Source organism: Malaclemys terrapin, chromosome 21 (genome assembly GCF_027887155.1).
Source record: "Malaclemys terrapin pileata isolate rMalTer1 chromosome 21, rMalTer1.hap1, whole genome shotgun sequence".
In the NCBI taxonomy this organism is placed as follows: domain Eukaryota; kingdom Metazoa; phylum Chordata; order Testudines; family Emydidae; genus Malaclemys; species Malaclemys terrapin.
Window position 1 is genome coordinate 2,239,575 of NC_071525.1, and position 23,374 is coordinate 2,262,948.

Sequence of the window (23,374 nt, forward strand, 5' to 3'; positions counted from 1 at the left end):
TATTTCCAATTATTATGAAATATGTTTCCCAGGAGCGCCGCCAGCTTTTCTGCCACCCTAGGCGGCGGAAGGTCCCGCCCTGAAATGCCGCCCCCCTACCTAATGGGTTGCGCCAGCCCTGATGTTTCCCAATTACATATGCGGATCCTTATATCCCCCCTTTAGCTTAAGATTGTGAATCCATAAGCACCTGAAAATGAATAAGTGCACAAGATAATTATGAATAAACTCTCTCATCCCAGATAAATATCACAGAACGTTTGTGCAAGATTCAGTCTTAAATGAAAATGGAACCTACTGACACATCTCTATGGTTAGAAAGAGATGGAATCAAATTGGTCGTACCTAGTTCAACAAGGAGATGAAGTCTGGAGAAGAGCCCTGAATTGTGAGCGCTTTTATACAGTTTGTTGGACTGCCTGGAGGATCTGCGATGCCTTTTGTGGAGGAGGTCCTAATTAGTTACCAAACAAACTTGACTGCCTTGCTAAATCCTTGTTTTGATGGAGCTGTTTTCCTCGGGGTTTGGGATTATTGGGCTAATCTCAGCCTCAAAGGGTGTGACGTTCCATTTTTCAGCTTTCTTTCACCTAAAAATTAAATGAGCCAACTGCATTCCTTGTGTCATTCCTCTGACTTCCTTGGAGCTGCCATGAGAATGCATGTCAAGGTGATTCAGAGCTGTATCAATAGTACAATTGGCTGCCATGAAGAGGAATCCAGTTTGGTTCTTTCAATTCATGCTGGTTGTAGTTAGGGGCATTGGGCAGTGCATTTTGTACCCGGTAGGAAGAAGGGAGCCATTTTTTTGCATTCTCACCACCTCCATCCCCAACGGGTCAGATTCAATTCCCTTTGCAATCAATGGGAATCATTCCATTGCCTCAGTATGTTTCTTGTCGGGACTTTGTCTGAAATTCCCCCTTTGTCAGGGAGATAGTACGATGTCTATGGACAACTTTAGTCCATCTTGAAACTTTCGAACTAGGTCTTAGCAGGGACGGTAGTGGAGCATAGGCCTTTGTGATGGACATCTGCCAAGGGAAGAAGTTCACTTTACGGGGATTCAAAACTAACCTAAGATTGGACCTCCACTTGTGGCACCAATTCTAAACAATTATCAAAACAAAATAAAAAAAATCCAGAATGAGCCTTTCAAAGAGTTATACTCAGGTTAGTGATGTATTTGGAAGCTATGAATGGTTCAGGAGATTGAAGTTAGTGTTTGGAATGAGTACTCCCAACTACAGCAGATTTTTTCTGACTCTGCCAATCACTCCCTGTCTGACCTTGACCTTAATATACCTGTGTATCAAACAGATATAATTATAACTTTCATGGTGGATGGTCTGAAGCGTACTCTGATGTAAGCATTTCAAAGCATTTCACAAACACTCATTAAGCTTTATACGTCCAAAGAGATGTATTATTATAGTAGTAATAACTTTTTACTGGGATTAGATGTTCCAAAATTAAAGATTAGTTTCACTTTAAAACTGCATGTCAAGGTCTCAGATGTCATTCTAGTACTCAGTTCATGTTTCTGAGCCACCAAAGTAGCTTTGTTTCCCTTGTATATGGATGTAAGCAGAGTCAGGATGAGCTCTACCCTGACATCTGGTGGTGAACTATGGCGAGTGTGGAAAACAACTTCAGGGGCTGATCTTGTTTGCATAGGCACACCCACCCCACCTAGCATGAGCCCACGGCAGCCCAAAATGGTCACTTTGGCTGCTGTGGGATCCCCAGTTTCTCTGTTATTGGGGCAGGAGGAATAAAGTGTTGTTACCCTGATTATGTGAATCAAGGACAACGAAACTGTTTTATGACAGAGGGTCTCACCACCACCTAAGTAGCACTCGCTAGAGAAGGGACATGGGTTCCAAAACCCAGTGGATTGAGAGAGGCTGAAACCCCAATTGCACCATCTTCTCTCTTCATTGTTGAATAGCAGAGCTAATTTTGATTCCATTAAGAGTCTAGTTATAGGCTGATATGCTGAATTCACTTTGGGCCAATGGTGCTCCAGCACTGGGGCTCCCCTACTTCAAGCTGAAAACACTGAGATGTGTTAACTAGTGGCGGAGCCTGAAGATTTATTGCTAAGCAGCTGGCAGAGGAGTTTGCAGGACGTTTGGCATGGCCCACGGGACGGTGAGCGGAGCTGAGCAGTTTGAGGGACGGCTGGAGTGGCTCACGGGACAGCTGGAGGAGCGGAGCAGAGTGGAGTGGCTGGTGGAGTGGAGCAGCTGATGGTGAAGGCTGCAGCAGAACCCCATGGAGAGGCGGGGCATTTCGGCGGCGATGCCTCTGGATGATGCCGCTTGTCGGCAGCATTTTGGCGGATGCTCGTCTGCCGCCACAGTCCTCCATGGCTCGTCGTCTGGCACCCGCCAGATGAAAAAGGTTGGGGACCACAGTTCTATCCTTTCCACCGATATGTACCATAAGCATCTCACTTTGCGTTATGCTATGTCAGATATGTAATGGACAAACTGCCTCGTCCTCTGCCTCTATTATGCTGCCTCTATTATGCTGTGTTTTATTTCCCATCCATCGTTGCACCATTAAAAGTCAATTAAATTGATCTTCTCATTCTTTGCCTTGATGTGTTCATCAGCTGGTCAGCAGCAATCTCCACTCCTTGGTGAAATGACAAGACCAATAGAGGATTTCACAAGGATGTTGCAAACACACCTGACTGAATTTGTTCAGCCAATAAAACAAATTAGATGACACCAAAGGAATCTGCAGCAGTCAGGAACCTCATGTGTGATATGAATTAATGCACAGAGCATTAATTTAGTACAAGAATCTAATGGCTTTTGAGGTTGCTGTTCCTCACAACACTCCATATTACCATTCTTATATAACATCCCCGGGGTTTATGATAGCATGATATTGCAGGAACTGCAAATTAAAAATTACATTTTTATCTACACATGTCATCAACATTTTTGTGCCCTTCAGCTCCCAGAAGATGAATATTTTCCAATAATCAAATTTTTGATTGGATAACACAAAAGGAAAAAATTATCCAGATCAGCCTGTCTTTTCCAAGAACATGTCATAATATTTAGCTGGTGAGGGGAGATATATCCATCTGGCCACAGGTTTTATTTAAGGGCAATACAGCTCTACTCTTCAATATCACACCATACCTATGGACTCCTCTTTGGAACAGGAGAACATAGACATTGCTATAGATGATCAGGGCTCTCTCCATTAGCAGTCAGTACTAGAGGCTTTCCTGGGAGTTGCAAGTAACCCAGGAGAACTGAGGTATAAGGTCACTTGTCCATGAAGGAAGTTTTTCATTATCCCTCATCAATCAGATCTAACCTTCATTATTGGATGATACCCTGAAGCACAAGAGTTTATATCCTTGAAACTAGAACAAATGCTGTAAATCCATCTCAGTCTCTATTTCCTCTTTTCCTCATTTCCTCTATTTTCTGCAAGCACCATTCTGTCCACATCACCAAGAGACATGTCCCAACTCACGTCTCTCCTTTGAGATACTCGAGGATCAATACCAATTTAAAAAGTCCTGAACTGCTGAGGAAGAAACTTTTCCCATTAAGGAATGAGTCTTTCACTGGCAAATCACAAACTTCATTGAGAACAAATGCCCTAATATTGCCAGTCTTCCTCTCTAAAGTATCTACTTAATTTTTCTTTCTTTATTTTTAAATTGTTAGGCCTAGCAAACTCTGATCATTTGAATTCCAGGGATAGCGTTTCATGGTCAACTCAAGCTGTAACACAATTGGATCTGGGCTAAATCAGCAAATATAACAATGGTCTTAGTTCTGGAAACATCTAAGAAAATGTCTTTCCAAACGAGCCACTAATTTTAGATGCCTGACAGGAGAGGCTCCAGGCCCATTTTTCTGGACTGCTGAGTACTGAAAACTCCTATTGAAGCTAACGGGAGCTTTCTATGCTCAATATTTCTTGATAACAGGCCGTGAGCTTTATTGAGTTGTACAGCAACACTGGAGGTGTCCAAAACTGGGAGACACTTTTGGCCAAGTGATGTGGAGGTGTCCAAAACTGGGAGACACTTTTGGCCAAGTGATGTGGAAGCCTTTCATGATATGAAAAGATCACGAATGGAGGAGAAATTTTAACTAGAAGACCAATAGTATAATGTATTCTGTATTTGAATTTAAAATAAAGGAGAGTAGAAAATTTTCAAAAGAAAAGAAAAGTAAAGAAAGACTATATATCCATGGTTTCATGAAGGGCCATATCCTATCACCAGCTCCAAAGTGATGTATTTCTCACACAATTGCCTTCTTTATTGCAGCTGTAGAATTTGACGAACAAGTCCTGTTTGCAACCATTTTTAATTACTTGCTTCCCCTTGGTCAGTCTCAACTAAGGCAAAACACAATTGAGGTCATGTAGAGACCTAAAGAGAGAGAGCGAGAGAGAGAAAGAGAGTAACAAAGACAGACCTAGCCCCTCTCTTCATGTCTCCAACTCTGGTCCTGTATTCTGCTTTTAGTCTTCTTGCTCTACTTACCCTTAGTCACCACCCTAACCAGCTCTATTGAATCCTTGTTACTGTCTTTGTCCGAAAAAATCCTGTGTCTATGTGGTATAAATATATAAAATTTGTGTCCTTAATACTTTGGATTTTCAGTCAATTAAAAATTATAACACAGAAAATGGTTGGGATACAATAAATAATGCTAATTTCTTTGTTAGCCTATAACCTCTACATACAAACAAGAACAGTGAAGCATCAGAATGTGGTACTTTGGTTTGTAAACTTAGTGTGTCATGAGTACTTGCTGATGGATAAAGGAAAGTGTTTGGCTTTTGAAAAATAAAAACAAAACACTAAACATCACTTCCTCCGCTGGTGCAAATCTGCACTTTCCACTGACTTCACTGGAGCTACACTAAGTTAGACGAGATGAGGAGCTGAAGCTATACTTACCTCTGCACCTTAGAATGTAGCAATTGGCATGCTGGAACAGATGTGTCACTTACCAACTGCTTCACAAGGAACAAGAACAATTAATTTGTCATTTATGGAGTAAACTTAGGGAATTTCTTCCTAAAACCTAAATTAAAAATTGGGGGTGAGAATTTTCAGAGCTACCTATGGGATTTGAAAGCCCAAGTTCTAACTGAAATCAATAAGATCTAGTGTTACAAATGCATGTCTTGCTCTGAAAATTCAAGCCTTAGCTTCTAAACTGAAGAAAAAAATTCCTGCAACTTTATAATGGACTAAAAGATATTGAGAAAGAACCAAACAAAACCCTTAACGCTGTTAAGAATCACGGAGTGTATGTGCAAGATTCAGTCCTAAATTAAAACTATCACTGACATGCTAACACATTATCTCAAAGATTAAAGAGAGAGTGAATCGAATAGGACTTACCCAATTCATGGAAGAGAATAAGTTAAAAAGGTGGTTTGAAGACTTCTGAGTCATGAGTGTTTTTATACAGTTTTGTAGAGGACTAGAGAGGTCCTTTGTTCCTGTAAATCTAATTAGTTATGAAACAAACTGTGTGTAACCCCTTCAATTGATGTATTTTTTTCCTCTGTGTTTTTGATGATTAGTTTGTTCTAAACTCCATATGGTAGGACATGCACAATACACTCTGGACCTCTCTTTCATCTTAAAACTCCTCACTCCTAAGGAAAAGAGCTGACAATTGGTCCCAAGTTAGTCACATCAGCCAGTGGTGGGTAGATAAACACTCTGCAGTCTTGGTACGGCCTAATCCATGGCTCATTGCAGCACGTAGCAACTGACTGAGGGCCTGTCACCCCACATGGTACCACCCATCATGGGTTTCTAGAGCAAGACATCTTTCTGCAACGGAAGTCAACTCGCAACACACAGCAATGAGTAGAGGACAGAAAAGGCACAGTGACCAATGAAAGTAAACTTTCAAAGCCTATATTTTCCAAAAGGTATTTTTCCATCTCTTCCATCAACGGGATAATAGAACTTTTCCATTGCACACGTCAATTTGCTGAGGTTATAGTTAGGCTTTATTTTATAGCATATCTTGGAATTAATGGGCACTTTGTGTGTAATTCTTTAAGTGGATTCAGTGTATAATCTTCACCTCAATGTGCTTCTGTGTCTCTGCATGTAAAACAGGGATAACAACAGTTATGCTACGTGTGAGGCTTCATCGGCACTATGAATTTCAAGGCATTGCAAAAACACTCATTACTCTTTTATAAGTGCAAAGTGTTTTATTATTATAATATTGAGGGTGTCCTCTTTGTGTTAGACGCCCAGTCCTGAGTGCTTGAGTCACTTCAAAACATACATGGCAAGGTCTCTCATGTCCCTCCCTACTCAGACCATGATATACAGCCTCATAATTTTTGTATTAAAATTTCATTAATTGTAGCTTTACACTAATAATCACAAAAAATGAGGGAAACATTTACATCCATTGAAGTTGTTATGAATGCAACAAGATTGGTTTCGTAGCTAATAAGGTCCTCATCAGAAGAAAAGGTCATCTCACGTCCTTTCTAAATCATATGAAGGCACCTGCAACTTAGGACTTTTCAGATCACTTATCTAGCGTTATTCGTCTTGGTGAACTTGGTAAGTCTGATTTGACTCACACAGTTGGGGGTGGAGGTGCAGTGTATGCACAGAAAGATACACTCCACACAAGGTTTTCTCTAACCTAGGTTGGGTAGAGTGCCTTCCTTCAAACAAGAGAAAACAAAGCTACATTCAAAAAAAATCAAAGATCCTCCATTTAAGGGGGAGGGAGCTCAGAATGGCAAGCGGAGTACTGGAATGACCTCTGAGACCTTGACATGCATTTTTAAAGTGAGTATTTGAACATCTAATTGCAGTAAAAAGTTATTACTACTTATAATTTGAAAGCACTTCACAAACACTTTGTACGGCCAAAGAGACGTACTGTATTATTATAGTACAGTAGTAATAACTTTTTACTGAAATTAGATGTTCCAATAGTTTGTTCTTAACTCCATATGGTTATTCGTCTTGGTGAACTTGGTAAGTCTGATTTGATTCACACAGTTGGGGGTGGAGGTGCAGAGTATGCACAGAAAGATACACTCCACACAAGGTTTTCTCTAACCTAGGCTGGGTAAAGTGTCTTCCTTCAAATTGACGTTGATCGAGTTATGCTGGTCTACACCAGGTCACATTCAATCCCTAAACTTTAAAATATATATACAAGAGAAAACAAAGCTACGTTCAAAAAAAATCAAAGAGCCTCCATTTGAGTGGGAAGGAGCTCAGAATGATGAATGGAGTACTGGAATGACATCTGAGACCTTGACATGCCTTTTTAAAGTGAATATTGGAACATCTAATTGCAGTAAAAAGTTATTACTACTATAATAATACAGTACGTCTCTTTGGCCATATAAAGTGTTTGTGAAGTGCTTTCAAATTATAATTATACCTGTTTTACACAGAGGTGAACGGAGACATGTTAAGTTCAAGGTCAGACAGGGCATGATTGACAAAAACAGAAAAAGCCCCCAATAGTTGGGACTACTCATGCCAAATACTAACCTCAATCTCTTGAACCCTACTGGACACTTACCAATCATGCCTTCCAAATCTGTCACTAACCCTGAAAGTAACTCCCCTTGGCAGAGGGCCATCACAAAGGCCCAGGCTCTAGTACAGTCCCTGCTGAGTCCTAGTTTGAACGTTTCAAGTTAGACTCAAAATGTCCATAGGCATCGTACTATCGCCCTGGTAAAGGGGGAATTTCAGATACAAGGTCCTGACAAGTAACATACTGAAGGCAATGGAAAGAATCCCATTGATTACAAAGGGAACAGGATCTGACCCAATATACAAAAATGCCTCCCTCCTTCCAACTGGGTACAAAATGCACTGCCCTAACCATGACCAGCATAAATGGAAAGGACCAAACCAGATTCCTGTTCATGACAGACAGTTGTACTACTGACACAGCTCGGAATCACCTTGACATGCATTCTCATGGCAACACAATGTCAGTCAGTGGAATGACACGAGGATTGCAGTTGGCTTGTACAATTTTTAGATGAAAGAAAGCTGAAGAATGCAACAATGTCACACCCTTTCAGGCTGAGATTAGCCCAACAATCCCAAACCCTGAGGAAAACAGCTCCATCAAAAGGAGGATTTAGCAAGGCAGTCAAGTTTGTTTGGTAACTAATAGGGACCGCCTCCATAAAAGGCATCTCAGATCCTTCAGGCAGTCCTACAAACTGTATAAAAGTGCTCACATCTCATAAAATCCTTTAGTCATTTCTCTTTTCAGTAGATTAGGAAGAAACTTTCCCAGTTTACTGCATAAAGGGTCAATTCAGTGGTCTTCTACTTTATTCTGAAGAAGCTATTATTCATCACTGTTGCAGACAGAAGAATGGATTAAAAGCTGACAACTGGTGTAGTCCAGTGTAGCAATTCCTACATTCTTATGAGCAGAAATACCCCTTGAAGACTCTTCTCCTTAGATGGTTAAATTTAGTGTTACTCGATGGTAGTCAGTGGACCTGAGCCAATGTACCTCTGCCAAGGATCTTGCCTTTAGTGATTTGTTTGGAGAAAAGAAATGTTTCTGTTCATTTCTCAGCAAGTATTGGTGATTTACCAGGTTTGGAAAACCAAAGAGCCACAGCCAATATCCAAAAGGAAAAGAATTCAATTACCATTATCCTAGCCATGTTCTCATTGAGTAAAGTTTAAATGGAACACAGAATCCCAGCTGTCCATAATAGACATAATTACTCTGATTCCGGTTGGTCCTTTTCAGACACAATCATGGAGAGGACTTCAAAGGGGCCAGTTGGGAGCGAAGTTCAGTGGGAGAGGAGAAGAGGCGTAGAAAGTGGAAATAGGAACAAATAATAACCATGAACATAGGGACTGAGTCCACTTCTCCTCCTCTCTCTCGAGGCCCTTGTAGATCTCACCGCAATAATAACTGAGCTTCGAAGCCTTGCTTCCACTGACACTTGTACCTTCTCTTGAATCTGTTCCCTGTTGTGTGTTACAGGTTTATCTCCATCACAGAAAGATGTCTTGCTCCAGCCTGTCCTATCCAGAATGCGGAGTGGCCCGTCCCAGTCCAGTTTCTGGCACCTGCAATGAGCCGTGCGTTAGGCAGTGCCCTGACTCTGAAGTGGTTATCAGACCATCACCGGTTGTCGTGACCCTCCCAGGACCAATTCTCAGCACTTTCCCGCAGCAGAGTGGCGTGGGAGCCGTAGGAGCACCTGTGGTCGGAGCTGGCTACGGGGGCTCATTCGGTTTGGGGGGACTGTATGGCTCTGGAGGCCATTATGGAGGATTGTATGGTTTAGGGGGATTGGGTGGTTATGGGGGCCTTCACGGTTATGGAGGATTGGATGGTTATGGGGGACTGTGTGGTTACGGGGGAGGTTATGGATATGGGGGATTAGGTAGATATGGGGGATTGTGTGGTTACGGGGGAGGTTATGGGGGACTGTGTGGTTATGGGGGAGGTTACAGTTATGGGGGATTAGGTAGTTATGGGGGATTATGCGGTTATGGGGGATATGGCCGTAGGTATCGCGGTGGATACTGTGGGCCATGTTAATCCCAACAGGAATATCCATGAAATAAAGTAGAATAGGCCCTACATGTTCTATCCTTTCCACCGATATGTATCGTAAGCATCTCACTTTGAATTATGCTACGGCAGATATGTAATGGAGCACCTGCCTAGTCCTCTGCCTCTATTATGCTGTGTTTTATTTCCCACCAACTGGTGTAAAACAAGGACCTTAGAAAGGTTCTGCTCTGTATTGTTTCTTTCTGTAATTTTGTACTGCAAATTTCATTCGCATTAAAAACTGTGCTGCATCATCATATCAGTCTTATGGTTCTCCTTGTTTCTCCCTACTTGGTTAAAAATTCATCTCTGTGGAGCTTGCAGTACTGGGAACATCTCAAGTTGCAACTTTGAAAGCCATAGAGTGAGTCCGGCCCTTGAAGAGGACCATAGGATTATACAAGCCCTCTGGAAAGAGTTCCTCCTTTCCTTACCTGGTTGAGCAAAGTGTCTTTTTCTGAAACGATTTATCCATATTGTCATGTAAAGAATGTACAAGAGAAAACAAAGCTACACAACTTAATGTAGTACAAGAGTCTAATGGCTTTTGAGGTTGCTGTTGCTCACTACACTCCATATATATAATATCCCCAGGGTCTATCATGGCATGATATTGCAGGAACTGCAAATTAAAAATTACATTTTCATCTACACATGTCGTCAACATTTTTGTGCCCTTCAGCTCCCAGAAGATGAATATTTTCCAATAATCAAATTTTTGATTGGATGACACAAAAGGAAAAAATTATGCAGACGAAGAACATGTCATAATATTTAGCTGGTGAGGGGAGACCTGTGCACATGTTTTATTTAAGGGCAATACAGCTCTACTCTTCAATATCACACCATACCTATGGACTCCTCTCTGGAACGGAAGAACAGAGACATTTCTATAGATGATCAGACCTCTCTCTATCAGCGGTCAGTACCAGAGGCTTTACTGGGAGTTCAAGTAACCCAGGAGAACAGAGGTACAGGGTCACTATCCCCCATCAGTTAGCTCTAACCTACATTATTGGATGATACCCTGAAGCACAAGAGTTTATATCCTTGAAACTTTGCCGCCCTAGGCAAAAAAGCCACCCACCTCCTGGCCCCCCGCAGCACGGCAGGGGAGGGCGCCGAGCCTGGCTGCGGGCCCGCAATCCCCGACCAGCTGGAGCGCTGGGAGCAGGGCGGAGAGCTCGGCCGGGGCTCTCCACTGTCCCTGGCGGCCAGAGTGCCAGGAGCTGGGCGGAGAGCCCGGCCGGGGCTCTCTGCTCTCCCCGGCGGCCAGAGCACCGGGGGGAGGGTGGAGAACCCCCATTGGCCAGAGCTCCAGGAGGAGCGCGGCGATCCCAGCCGGGGCTCTCCGCTCTCCCCGGCGGCTAGAGTGCTGGGAGGAGGGTGGCGAGCCCACCGCGGCTCTCCGCTCTCCCCGATCGGCCTGAGCGCTGGGGGGAGGGCAGCGAGCCCGCTGCGGCTTCGCTCTCCCCAGAGTCTGGAGTGCCGCGGGGAGGGGGCGAGCCCAGTCGCGGCCCTGCTCTCGGGCCTGAGTGCCCCGCCGTGCCGCCCCCCTCCAGGCGCCGCCCCAAGCACATGCTTGGTGTGCTGGTGCCTGGAACCGGCCCTGATGTCATTAGTACTTGCTGATGGATAAAGGAAAGTGTTTGGCTTTTTTAATATAAAAACAAAACACTAAACATCACTTCCTCCGCTAATACAAATCTGCGCTTCCCACTGACTTCACTGGAGGTACACTAATTTAGATGAGATGAGGATTTTCACCTATAATCATCTCTGCACCTTAGAATGTAGCAATTGGCATGCTGGAACAGATGTGTGGCCCATCAAATCCAATATCCTGTTGCAATGAGTGTCACTTACCAACTGCTTCACAAGGAACAAGAACAATTAATTTGTCATTTATGGTGTAAACTTAGGGAATTTCTTCCTAAACCCGCAATTAAAAATTGGGGGTGAGAATTTTCAGAGCTACCTATGGAATTTGAAAGCCCAAGTTCTAACTGAAATCAATAAGATCTAGTGTTACAAATGCATGTCTTACTCTGAAAATTCAAGCCTTAGCTTCTAAACCGAAGAAAAAAATTTCTGCAACTTTATAATGGAGTAAAAGATATTGAAAAAGAATCAAACAAAACCTTTAACGCTGTTAAGAATCATGGAGTGAATGTGCAAGATTCAGTCCTAAATTAAAACTATCACTGACATGCTAACACATCATCTCAAAGATTAAAGAGAGATTGAGTCGAATAGGATTTACCCAATTCATGGAAGAGAATAGGTTAAACACGTGGTTTGAAGACTTCTGAGTCATGAGTGTTTTTATACGGTTTTGTAGACAGCCTAGAGGACTAGATAGGCCTTTTGTTTCTGTAAGTCTAATTAGTTATGAAACAAACTTTGTGTAACCCCTTCAATTGATGTATTTTTTCCTCTGTGTTTATGACGATTAGTTTGTTCTTAAATCCATATGGTAGGACATGCACAATACACTCTGGACCTCTCTTTCATCTTAAAACTCCTCACTCCTGAGGAAAAGAGCTGACAATTGGTCCCAAGTTAGTCACAGCAGCCAGTGGTGGGTAGATAAACATTCTGCAGTCTTGGTACGGCTTAATCCATGGCTCATTGCAGCGTGTAGGAGCTGACTGAGGGCCTGTAACCCCATATGGTACAACCCATCATGGGTTTCTAGAGCAAGACATCTTTCTGCAACGGAAGTCAGCTTGCAACACACAGCAATGAGTAGAGGACAGAAAAGGCACAGTGACCAATGAAAGTAAACTTTGAATTTCAAGGCATTGCAAAAACACTCATTACGCTTTTATAAGTGCAAAGTGTTTTATTATGATAATATTGAGGGTGTTCTCTTTGTGTTAGACGCTGAGTGCTTGAGTCACCTCAAAAAAGGCACAGCAAGGTCTCTCATGTCCCTCCCTACTCAGGCCATGATATACAGCCTCATAATTTTTGTATTAAAATTTCATCAATGATAGCTTTACACTAATAATCACAAACAATGAGGAAAACATTTACATCCATTGAAGCTGTTATGCATGCAACAAGATTTGTTTCGTAGCTAATAAGGTCCTCATCAGAAGAAAAGGTCATCTCACGTCCTTTCTAATTTATATGAAAGCACCTGCAACTTTTCAGATCACTTATCTAGCGTTATTCGTCTTGGTGAACTTGGTAAGTCTGATTTCACTCACACAGTTGGGGGTGGAGGTGCAGTGTATGCACAGAAAGATACACTCCACACAAGGTTTTCTCTAACCTAGGTTGGGTAGAGTGCCTTCCTTCAAACTGAAGATGATGGAGTTATGTTGGTCTACACTCTCTCTCACTCTCTACATGACCTCAATTGTGTTTTGCCTTAGTTGAGACTGACCGAGGGAAAACAAGTAATTTAAAATGGTGGCACACCAGACTTGTTTGTCAAACTCTACAGCTGCAATAAAGAAGACAATTTGAGAAATACATTACTTTGGAGCTGGTGATAGGATATGGCCTTCGTGAAACCATGGATATATAGCCTTTTCTTTTCTTTTCTTTTCTTTTCTTTTCTTTTCTTTTCTTTTCATTATACTATTGGTCTTCTGGTTTTAATTTCTCCTCAATTCGTTATCTTTGCATATCATGAAAGGCTTCCATATTATTTGACCAAAGAGGAAGACTGGCAATATTAGGGCATTTGTTCTCAATGAAGCTTATGAATTGCCAGTGAAAGGCTAACTGCTCATAGTAAAGGTTTCTTCCTCAGCCGTTCAGGACTTCAATGCTGCAGCTTTAAATTGCTATCATCCTCGAGTATCTCAAAGGGGAGGGATTCATCCTTAGCCCATAGAGTAGTGCTAGGGATGGAAATGGGGATTGGTTTGGCCAAATGCCTCCAGATAAAGCACCCATATCAAATGGCCATGTCAATAAAGTTTTCCCAGTCTTTGTCTTTATCCATAATCTCTGCTGAAAAACCCGAATCCTGGGGAAAGGAAGCTCTATAGAAAAGTGAGGTTACTTGTGGACTTAAAGTTGAGAAGATCTTTCTAGTGAACAGCCAAACCTTGAAAGAGCTCTAGAAGCAAAGGTAGCCTGTCTCCAAAGATACTCTGCCATTCAAGGGGTCGGGTCTAGACTTAACCATGCATTAACCGAGCAATTTGCTGGCCAATTTTCTTTTCCTTTTGAAAACCTGGGCCCTTCTCCTGCAAACAGTCTCACCGATGCTTACCATGAAACCAAAGAAAAATGTACATTCTTTAAGTGACAATATCGATAAATCATTTCAGGAAAAGACACTTTGCTCAACCAGGTAAGGAAAGGAGGAACTCTTTCCAGAGGGCTTGTATAATCCTATGGACCTCTTGAAGGGCCGGATTCACTCCATGGCTTTCAAAGTTGCAACTTGAGATGTGCCCGGTGCTACCTGCTCCATAGAGATGAATTTTTAACCAAGTAGGGAGAAACAAGGAGAACCATAAGACTGATATGATGATGCAGTATACTTTTTAATGCGAATGAAATTTGCAGTCCAAAGTTACAGGAAGAAACAATGCAGAGCAGAACCTTTTTAAGTTCCTTGTTTTACCCCAGTTGGAAGGAAATAAAACACAGCATAATAGAGGCAGAGGACTAGGCAGGTGCTCCATTACATATCTGCCGTAGCATAATTCAAAGTGAGATGTTTACGATACATATCGGTGGAAAGGATAGAACATGTAGGGCCTATTCTACTTTATTTCATGGATATTACTGTTGGGATTAACATGGCCCACAGTATCCACCGCGATACCTACGGCCATATCCCCCATAACCGCATAATCCCCCATAACCACCTAATCCCCCATAACCGTAACCTCCCCCGTAACCACACAGTCCCCCATAACCTCCCCCGTAACCACACAATCCCCCATATCTACCTAATCCCCCATAACCGTAACCTCCCCCGTAACCACACAATCCCCCATAACCACCCAATCCCCCAAAACCGTAATGGCTCCCATAACCACCCAATCCCCCTAAACCATACAATCCTCCATAATGGCCTCCAGAGCCATACAGTCCCCCCAAACCAAATGAGCCCCCATAGCCAGCTCCGACCACAGGTGCTCCTACGGCTCCGACGCCACTCTGCTGCGGGAAAGTGCTGAGAATTGGTCCTGGGAGGGTCACGACAACCGGTGATGGTCTGATGACCACTTCAGAGTCAGGGCACTGCCTAACGCATGGCTCATTGCAACTGCCAGAAACTGGACTGGGACGGGCCACCCCGCATTCTGGATAGGACAGGCTGGAGCAAGACATCTTTCTGTGATGGAGATAAACCTGAAACACACAACAGGGAACAGATTCAAGAGAAGGTACAAGTGTCAGTGGAAGAAAGGCTTCAAAGCTCAGTTACTATTGTGGTGAGATCTACAAGGGCCCCGAGAGAGAGGAGGAGGAGTAGACGCAGTCCCTATGTTCGTGGTTATTATTTGTTCCTATTTCCGCTTTCTATGCCTCTTCTCCTCTCCCACTAAACTTCCCTCCCAACTGGCCCCTTTGAAGTCCTCTCCATGTCTGCAACAGTGATGAATAATAGCTTCTTCAGAATAAAGTAGAAGACCAATGTATTGCCCTGTTATGGAATAAACTGGGAACATTTCTTCCTAATCTACCGAAAAGAGAAATGACTAAAGGATTTTATAAGGACACTTAAAAGATTTAAATGCCCTAATTCAATTTCCAATTAATAGAAAATATATTTCGCAGTTCCATATGTTGCCTCTACAATCCCCCCTTTAGCTTAACATCGTGAATCCACCAGCCCTTGCAACTGAATAAGTGCACAATATAGTTATGGAAAATCACCCTCATCCCTGATAAAAGTCACTGAGAGTATATGCAAGATTCAGTCTTCAATGGAAATGGAAGCTATTAGGATATCTCTATGGTAAGAAAGAGATGAAGTCAAAATGGACTTACCGTGTTCACTGAGGAGATGAAGTGCAGAGAAGTGTTTAGAAGAGCCCTGAGATGTGAGCACTTTTATACAGTTTGTAGGACTGCCTGAAGGATCTGAGATGCCTTTTATGGAGGAGGTCCTAATTAGTTACCAAATAAACTTGACTGCCTTGCTAACTCCTCCTTTTAATGGAGCTGTTTTCCTCAGGGTTTGGGATTATTGGGCTAATCTCAGCCTGAAAGGGTGTGACATTGTTGCATTCTTCAGCTTTCTTTCATCTAAAAATTGTACAAGCCAACTGCAATCCTCGTGTCATTCCACTGACTGACTTGGTGCTGCCATGAGAATGCATGTCAAGGTGATTCCGAGCTATGTCAGTAGTACAACTGTCTGTCATGAACAGGAATCTGGTTTGGTCCTTTCCATTTATGCTGGTCATTGTTAGGGGCATTGGGCAGTGCATTTTGTACCCGGTAGGTAAGAGGGAGGCATTTTTGTACATTGGGTCAGATCCAGTCCCCTTTGTAATCAATGGGATTCATACCATTGCCTTCAGTGTGTTTCTTCTCAGGACCTTATATCTGAAATTTACCCTTTGGCAGGGGGATAGTACCATGCCTATGGACATTTTGAGTCCAACTTGAAATGTTCAAACTAGGACTCAGCAGGGACTGTAGTGGAGCATGGGCGTTTGTTATGGCCCTCTGCCAAGGGGAGAATTTCTCCTTACAGGGATTCAAAATAAACCTAAAATTGGACCTCCACTTGTGGCACCAATTCTAAACAATTATCAAAAGAAGATTTAAAAAAAACAAAATGAGCCTCTTTAAGAGTTTCTTTCAGGGTTAGTGACAGATTTGGAAGCCATGATTGGTAAGTGTCCAGTAGGATTCAAGAGACTGAGGTTAGTGTTTGGCATGAGAAGTCCCAACTATTGGGGGCTTTTTCTGATTTTGTCAGTCATGCCCTGTCTGACCTTGAACTTAACATGTCTCCCTTCACCTCTGTGTAAAACAGGTATAATTATAATTGGAAAGCTCTTCACAAACACTTTATACAGCTAAAGTTACGTACAGTATTATTATAGTTAATAACTTTTTATTGCAATTAGACGTTCCAATATTCACTTTAGAAATGCATGTCAAGGTCATGATGTCATTCCAGTACTCGGTTCATGATTCTGAGCTCCCTCCCCCTCAAATGGAGGCTCTTTGATTTTGTTTGAATGTAGCTTTTTTCCCCTTTGTTTATATAGTTTAAGGTTAAAGGGCCTGAATGTGAACTAGTGTAAACCAGCACAACTCCTTCAACTTCAATTTGAAGGAAGGCACTTTACCCAGCCCAAACCTTGTGTGGAGTGTATCTTTCTGTGTATACTCCGTACCTCCACCCCCAACTCTGTGAGTCAAATCAGACTTACCAAGTTCACCAAGACGAATAACGCTAGATAAGTAATCTGAAAAGTCCTAAGTTGCAGGTGCTTTCATATCATTTAGAAAGCATGTGAGATGCTCTTTACTTCTGGCGAAGACATTTTTCGCTACAAAACCAATCTTGTTGCATGCATAACAACTTCAATGGATGTAAATGTTTTCCTCATTTTTTGTGATTATTAGTGTAAAGCTCCAATTAATGAAATATTAATACGAAAATTATGAGGCTGTATATCATGGCCTGAGTAGGGAGGGACATGAGAGAGCTTGCTGTGCCTTTTTTGGGGTGACTCAAGCACTCAGGACTGGGCGTCTAACACAAAGAGGACACCCTCAATATTATAATAATAAAACACTTTGCACTTATAAAAGAGTAATGAGTGTTTTTGCAATGCCCTGAAATTCATTGTCCCGAGGAAGCCTACATGTAGCATAACTGTTGTTATCCCTGTTTTACATGCAGAGACACAGAAGCACATTGAGGTGAAGATTATACACTGAATCCACTTAAAGAATTACACACAAAGTGCCCATTAATTCCAAGATATGCTATAAAATAAAGCCTAACTATAACCTCAGCAAATTGACGTGTGCAATGGAAAAGTTCCATTATCCCGTTGATGGAAGAGATGGAAAAATACCTTTTGGAAAATATAGGCTTTGAAAGTTTACTTTCATTGGTCACTGTGCCTTTTCTGTCCTCTACTCATTGCTGTGTGTTGCAAGCTGACTTCCATTGCAGAAAGATGTCTTGCTCTAGAAACCCATGATGGGTGGTACCATATGGGGTGACAGGCCCTCAGTCAGTTGCTACGCGCTGCAATGAGCCATGGATTCGGCCGTACCAAGACTGCAGAGTGTTTATCTACCCACAATAGAACAAGAGAAAACAAAGCTACATTCAAAAAAATCAAAGAGCCTCCATTTGAGGGGGAGGGAGCTCAGAATGATGAACGGAGTACTGGAATGACATCTGACACATTGACATGCATTTTTAAAGTGAATATTGGACCATCTAATTGCAGTAAAAAAGTTACTACTACTATAATAATACAGTACATCTCTTTGGCCGTATAAAACGTTTGTGTAGTGCTTTCAAATTATAATTATACAGAGGTGAATGGAAGTATGTTAAGGTCAAGGTCAGACAGGGAGAGATTGGCAGAATCAGAAATATCCCCCAATAATCAGGACTACTCATGCCAAATACTAACCTCAATCTCTTGAACCTTACTGGACAATTACCAATCATGGCTTCCAAATCTGTGACTAACCCTGAAAGTAACTCTTAAAGAGGCTCATTCTATTTTTTTTTAATCTTCTTTAGATAATTGTTTAGAATTGGTGCCACAAGTGAAGGTCCAATTTAGGTTTATTTTGAATCCCTGTAAGGAGAAATTCTCCCCTTGGCAGAGGGCCATCACAAAGGCCCATGCTCCACTACAGTCCCTGCTGAATGCTAGTTTGAACGTTTCAAGTTGGACTCAAAATGTCCAAAGGCATCGTGCTATCCCCCTGCGAAAGGGGGAATTTCAGATATAAGGTCCTGAGAAGAAACACACTGAAGGCAATGGTATGAATCCCATTGATTACAAAGGGGACTGGATCTGACCTAATACACAAAAATGCCTCCCTCCTTCCTACCGGGTACAAAATGCACTGCCCTAACCATGACCAGCATAAATGGAAAGGACCAAACCAGATTCCTGTTCATGACAGACAGTTGTACTACTGACACAGCTCGGAATCACCTTGACATGCATTCTCATGGCAACACAATGTCAGTCAGTGGAATGACACGAGGATTGCAGTTGGCTTGTACAATTTTTAGATGAAAGAAAGCTGAAGAATGCAACAATGTCACACCCTTTCAGGCTGAGATTAGCCCAACAATCCCAAACCCTGAGGAAAACAGCTCCATCAAAAGGAGGATTTAGCAAGGCAGTCAAGTTTGTTTGGTAACTAATAGGGACCGCCTCCGTAAAAGGCATCTCAGATCCTTCAGGCAGTCCTACAAACTGTATAAAAGTGCTCACATCTCAGGGCTCTTCTAAACACTTCTCTGCACTTCATCTCCTCGGTGAACACGGTAAGTCCATTTTGACTCCTTCTCTTTCTTACCATAGAGATATCCTAATAGCTTCCATTTCCATTGAAGACTGAATCTTGCACATACTCTCAGTGACTTTTATCAGGGATGAGGGTGATTTTCCATAACTATATTGTGCACAATTTCAGTTCCAAGGGCTGGTGGATTCATGATGTTAAGCTAAAGGGGGGATTTTAGAGGCAAAATATGGAACTGGGAAATATATTTTCTATTAATTGGAAATTGAATTAGGGCATTTAAATCTTTTAAGTGACCTTATAAAATCCTTTAGTCATTTCTCTTTTCAGTAGATTAGGAAGAAACTTTCCCAGTTTACTGCATAAAGGGTCAATTCAGTGGTCTTCTACTTTATTCTGAAGAAGCTATTATTCATCACTGTTGCAGATAGAAGAATGGATTAAAAGCTCACAACTGGTGAAATCCAGTGTAGCAATTCCTACATTCTTATGAGCAGAAATACCCCTTGAAGACTCTTCTCCTTAGATGGTTAAATTTAGTGTTACTCGATGGTAGTCAGTGGACCTGAGCCAATGTACCTCTGCCAAGGATCTTGCCTTTAGTGATTTGTTTGGAGAAAAGAAATGTTTCTGTTCATTTCTCAGCAAGTATTGGTGATTTACCAGGTTTGGAAAACCAAAGAGCCACAGCCAATATCCAAAAGGAAAAGAATTCAATTACCATTATCCTAGCCATGTTCTCATTGAGTAAAGTTTAAATGGAACACAGAATCCCAGCTGTCCATAATAGACATAATTACTCTGATTCAGGTTGGTCCTTTTCAGACACAATCATGGAGAGGACTTCAAAGGGGCCAGTTGGGAGCGAAGTTCAGTGGGAGAGGAGAAGAGGCGTAGAAAGTGGAAATAGGAACAAATAATAACCATGAACATAGGGACTGAGTCCACTTCTCCTCCTCTCTCTCGAGGCCCTTGTAGATCTCACCGCAATAATAACTGAGCTTCGAAGCCTTGCTTCCACTGACACTTGTACCTTCTCTTGAATCTGTTCCCTGTTGTGTGTTACAGGTTTATCTCCATCACAGAAAGATGTCTTGCTCCAGCCTGTCCTATCCAGAATGCGGAGTGGCCCGTCCCAGTCCAGTTTCTGGCACCTGCAATGAGCCGTGCGTTAGGCAGTGCCCTGACTCTGAAGTGGTTATCAGACCATCACCGGTTGTCGTGACCCTCCCAGGACCAATTCTCAGCACTTTCCCGCAGCAGAGTGGCGTGGGAGCCGTAGGAGCACCTGTGGTCGGAGCTGGCTACGGGGGCTCATTCGGTTTGGGGGGACTGTATGGCTCTGGAGGCCATTATGGAGGATTGTATGGTTTAGGGGGATTGGGTGGTTATGGGGGCCTTCACGGTTATGGAGGATTGGATGGTTATGGGGGACTGTGTGGTTACGGGGGAGGTTATGGATATGGGGGATTAGGTAGATATGGGGGATTGTGTGGTTACGGGGGAGGTTATGGGGGACTGTGTGGTTATGGGGGAGGTTACGGTTATGGGGGATTAGGTAGTTATGGGGGATTATGCGGTTATGGGGGATATGGCCGTAGGTATCGCGGTGGATACTGTGGGCCATGTTAATCCCAACAGGAATATCCATGAAATAAAGTAGAATAGGCCCTACATGTTCTATCCTTTCCACCGATATGTATCGTAAGCATCTCACTTTGAATTATGCTACGGCAGATATGTAATGGAGCACCTGCCTAGTCCTCTGCCTCTATTATGCTGTGTTTTATTTCCCACCAACTGGTGTAAAACAAGGACCTTAGAAAGGTTCTGCTCTGTATTGTTTCTTTCTGTAATTTTGTACTGCAAATTTCATTCGCATTAAAAACTGTGCTGCATCATCATATCAGTCTAATGGTTCTCCTTGTTTCTCCCTACTTGGTTAAAAATTCATCTCTGTGGAGCTTGCAGTACTGGGAACATCTCAAGTTGCAACTTTGAAAGCCATAGAGTGAGTCCGGCCCTTGAAGAGGACCATAGGATTATACAAGCCCTCTGGAAAGAGTTCCTCCTTTCCTTACCTGGTTGAGCAAAGTGTCTTTCTCTGAAATGATTTATACGTATTGTCACTTAAAGAATGTACATTTTTCCTTTGGTTTCATGGTAAGAATCAGTGTGACTGTTTGCAGGAGAAGGGCCCAGGTTTTCAGAAGGAAAAGAAAATTGGCCAGCAAATTGCTCGGTTAATGCATGGTTAAGTCTAGCCCCGACCCCTTGAATGGCAGAGTATCTTTGGAAACAGGCAGCCTTTGCTTCTTGAGCGCTTTGAAGATTTGGCTGTTTACTAGAAAGCTCTTCTCAACTTTAAATCCACAAGTTAATGTAGTACAAGAATCTAATGGCTTTTGAGGTTGCTGTTGCTCACTACACTCCATATATAGAATATCCCCAGGGTCTATCATGGCATGATATTGCAGGAACTGCAAATTAAAAATTACATTTTCATCTACACCTGTCGTCAACATTTTTGTGCCCTTCAGCTCCCAGAAGATGAATATTTTCCAATAATCAAATTTTTGATTGGATGACACAAAAGGAAAAAATTATGCAGACCAAGAACATGTCATAATATTTAGCTGGTGAGGGGAGACCTGTGCACATGTTTTATTTAAGGGCAATACAGCTCTACTCTTCAATATCACACCATACCTATGGACTCCTCTCTGGAATGGAAGAACGGAGACATTTCTATAGATGATCAGGCCTCTCTCTATCAGCGGTCAGTACCAGAGGCTTTACTGCGAGTTCAAGTAACCCAGGAGAACAGAGGTACAGGGTCACTATCCCCCATCAATTAGCTCTAACCTACATTATTGGATGATACCTTGAAGCACAAGAGTTTATATCCTTGAAACTTTGCCGCCCTAGGCAAAAAAGCCACCCACCGCCTGGCCTCCCGCAGCGCAGCAGGGGAGGGAGCCGAGCCTGGCTGTGGGCCCGCAATCCCCGACCAGCCGGAGCGCTGGGAGCAGGGTAGAGAGCCCGGCTGGGGCTCTCTGCCCTCCCCGGCAGCCAGAGCACCGGGGGGAGGGTGGAGAACCCCCGGTGGCCAGAGCGCCGGGAGGAGCGCGGAGATCCCAGCCAGGGCTCTCCGCTCTCCCCGGCAGCTAGAGTGCTGGGGGGAGGGTGGCGAGCCCACCGCGGCTCTCCGCTCTCCCCGACCGGCCTGAGCGCCGGGGGGAGGGCAGCGAGCCCGCTGCGGCTCCGCTCTCCCCAGAGTCCAGAGTGCTGCAGGGAGAGGGCGAGCCCAGTCACGGCCCCGCTCTCGGGCCCGAGTGCCCCGCCGCGCCGCCCCCCTCCAGGCGCCGCCCCAAGCACATGCTTGGTGTGCTGGTGCCTGGAACCGGCCCTGATGTCATTAGTACTTGCTGATGGATAAAGTGTTTGGCTTTTTTAATATAAAAACAAAGCACGAAACATCACTTCCTCCGCTAATACAAATCTGCGCTTCCCACTGACTTCACTGGAGATACACTAATTTAGATGAGATGAGGAGTTTCACCTATAATCACCTCTGCACCTTAGAATGTAGCAATTGGCATGCTGGAACAGATGTGTGGCCCATTAAATCCAATATCCTGTTGCAATGAGTGTCACTTACCAACTGCTTCACAAGGAACAAGAACAATTAATTTGTCTTTTATGGTGTAAACTTAGGGAATTTCTTCCTAAACCCTCAATTAAAAATTGTGGGTGAGAATTTTCAGAGCTACCTATGGGATTTGAAAGCCCAAGTTCTAACTAAAGCACCCATATCAAATGGCCATGTCAATAAAGTTTTCCCAGTCTTTGTCTTTATCCATAATCTCTGCTGAAAAACCCAAATCCTGGGGAAAGGAAGCTCTATAGAAAAGTGAGGTTACTTGAGGACTTAAAGTTGAGAAGATCTAGTATCATAGATCATAGAATATCAGAGTTGGAAGGGACCTCAAGAGGTCATCTAGTCCAACTCCCTGCTCAAAGCAGAAACAATTCCCAACTAAATCATCCCAGCCAGGGCTTTATCAAGCCGGGCCTTAAAAACCTCCAAGGAAGGAGACTCCAGCACCTCCCCAGTTAACGCATTCCAGTGCTTCACCACCCTCCTAGTGAAATAGTGTTTCCTAATATCCAACCTGGACCTCCCCCACTGCAACTTGAGACCATTGCTCCTTGTTCTGTCATCTGTCACCACTGAGAACAGCTGAGCTCCATCCTCTTTGGAACCCCCCTTCAGGTAGTTGAAGGCTGCTATCAAATCCCCCCTCATTCTT

At 43.1% G+C, this 23,374-nt stretch overlaps 3 protein-coding genes across 3 annotated transcripts; 2 read left to right on the forward strand and 1 right to left on the reverse strand.

Annotated features, from left to right (window-relative positions):
* Positions 1 to 9,036: 9,036 nt before the first annotated feature.
* LOC128827506 (claw keratin-like) lies at positions 9,037 to 9,868 on the forward strand. Its single transcript, XM_054011424.1, has one exon. It carries the CDS (start codon positions 9,054 to 9,056, stop codon positions 9,594 to 9,596), a length of 543 nt encoding a protein of 180 aa, XP_053867399.1. The 5' UTR covers positions 9,037 to 9,053; the 3' UTR covers positions 9,597 to 9,868.
* Positions 9,869 to 14,103: 4,235 nt separating this feature from the next.
* Positions 14,104 to 15,636, reverse strand: LOC128827505 (claw keratin-like). Its single transcript, XM_054011423.1, has 2 exons — positions 15,582 to 15,636; positions 14,104 to 14,939 (listed from the first exon to the last, which is right to left on the reverse strand). The coding sequence occupies exon 2, from the start codon at positions 14,916 to 14,918 to the stop codon at positions 14,376 to 14,378; it is 543 nt and encodes a 180-aa protein (XP_053867398.1). The 5' UTR covers positions 14,919 to 14,939; positions 15,582 to 15,636; the 3' UTR covers positions 14,104 to 14,375.
* Positions 15,637 to 19,021: 3,385 nt separating this feature from the next.
* Positions 19,022 to 20,965, forward strand: LOC128827215 (claw keratin-like). Its single transcript, XM_054011029.1, has 2 exons — positions 19,022 to 19,083; positions 20,130 to 20,965. The coding sequence occupies exon 2, from the start codon at positions 20,151 to 20,153 to the stop codon at positions 20,691 to 20,693; it is 543 nt and encodes a 180-aa protein (XP_053867004.1). The 5' UTR covers positions 19,022 to 19,083; positions 20,130 to 20,150; the 3' UTR covers positions 20,694 to 20,965.
* Positions 20,966 to 23,374: the final 2,409 nt, after the last annotated feature.

Coding starts and splice junctions, on each gene's coding strand:
- LOC128827215 (XM_054011029.1), top strand. CDS start 20,151: ATGTCTTGCTCCAGCCTGTCCTATCCAGAATGCGGAGTGGCCCGTCCC.
- LOC128827506 (XM_054011424.1), top strand. CDS start 9,054: ATGTCTTGCTCCAGCCTGTCCTATCCAGAATGCGGAGTGGCCCGTCCC.
- LOC128827505 (XM_054011423.1), bottom strand. CDS start 14,918: ATGTCTTGCTCCAGCCTGTCCTATCCAGAATGCGGGGTGGCCCGTCCC.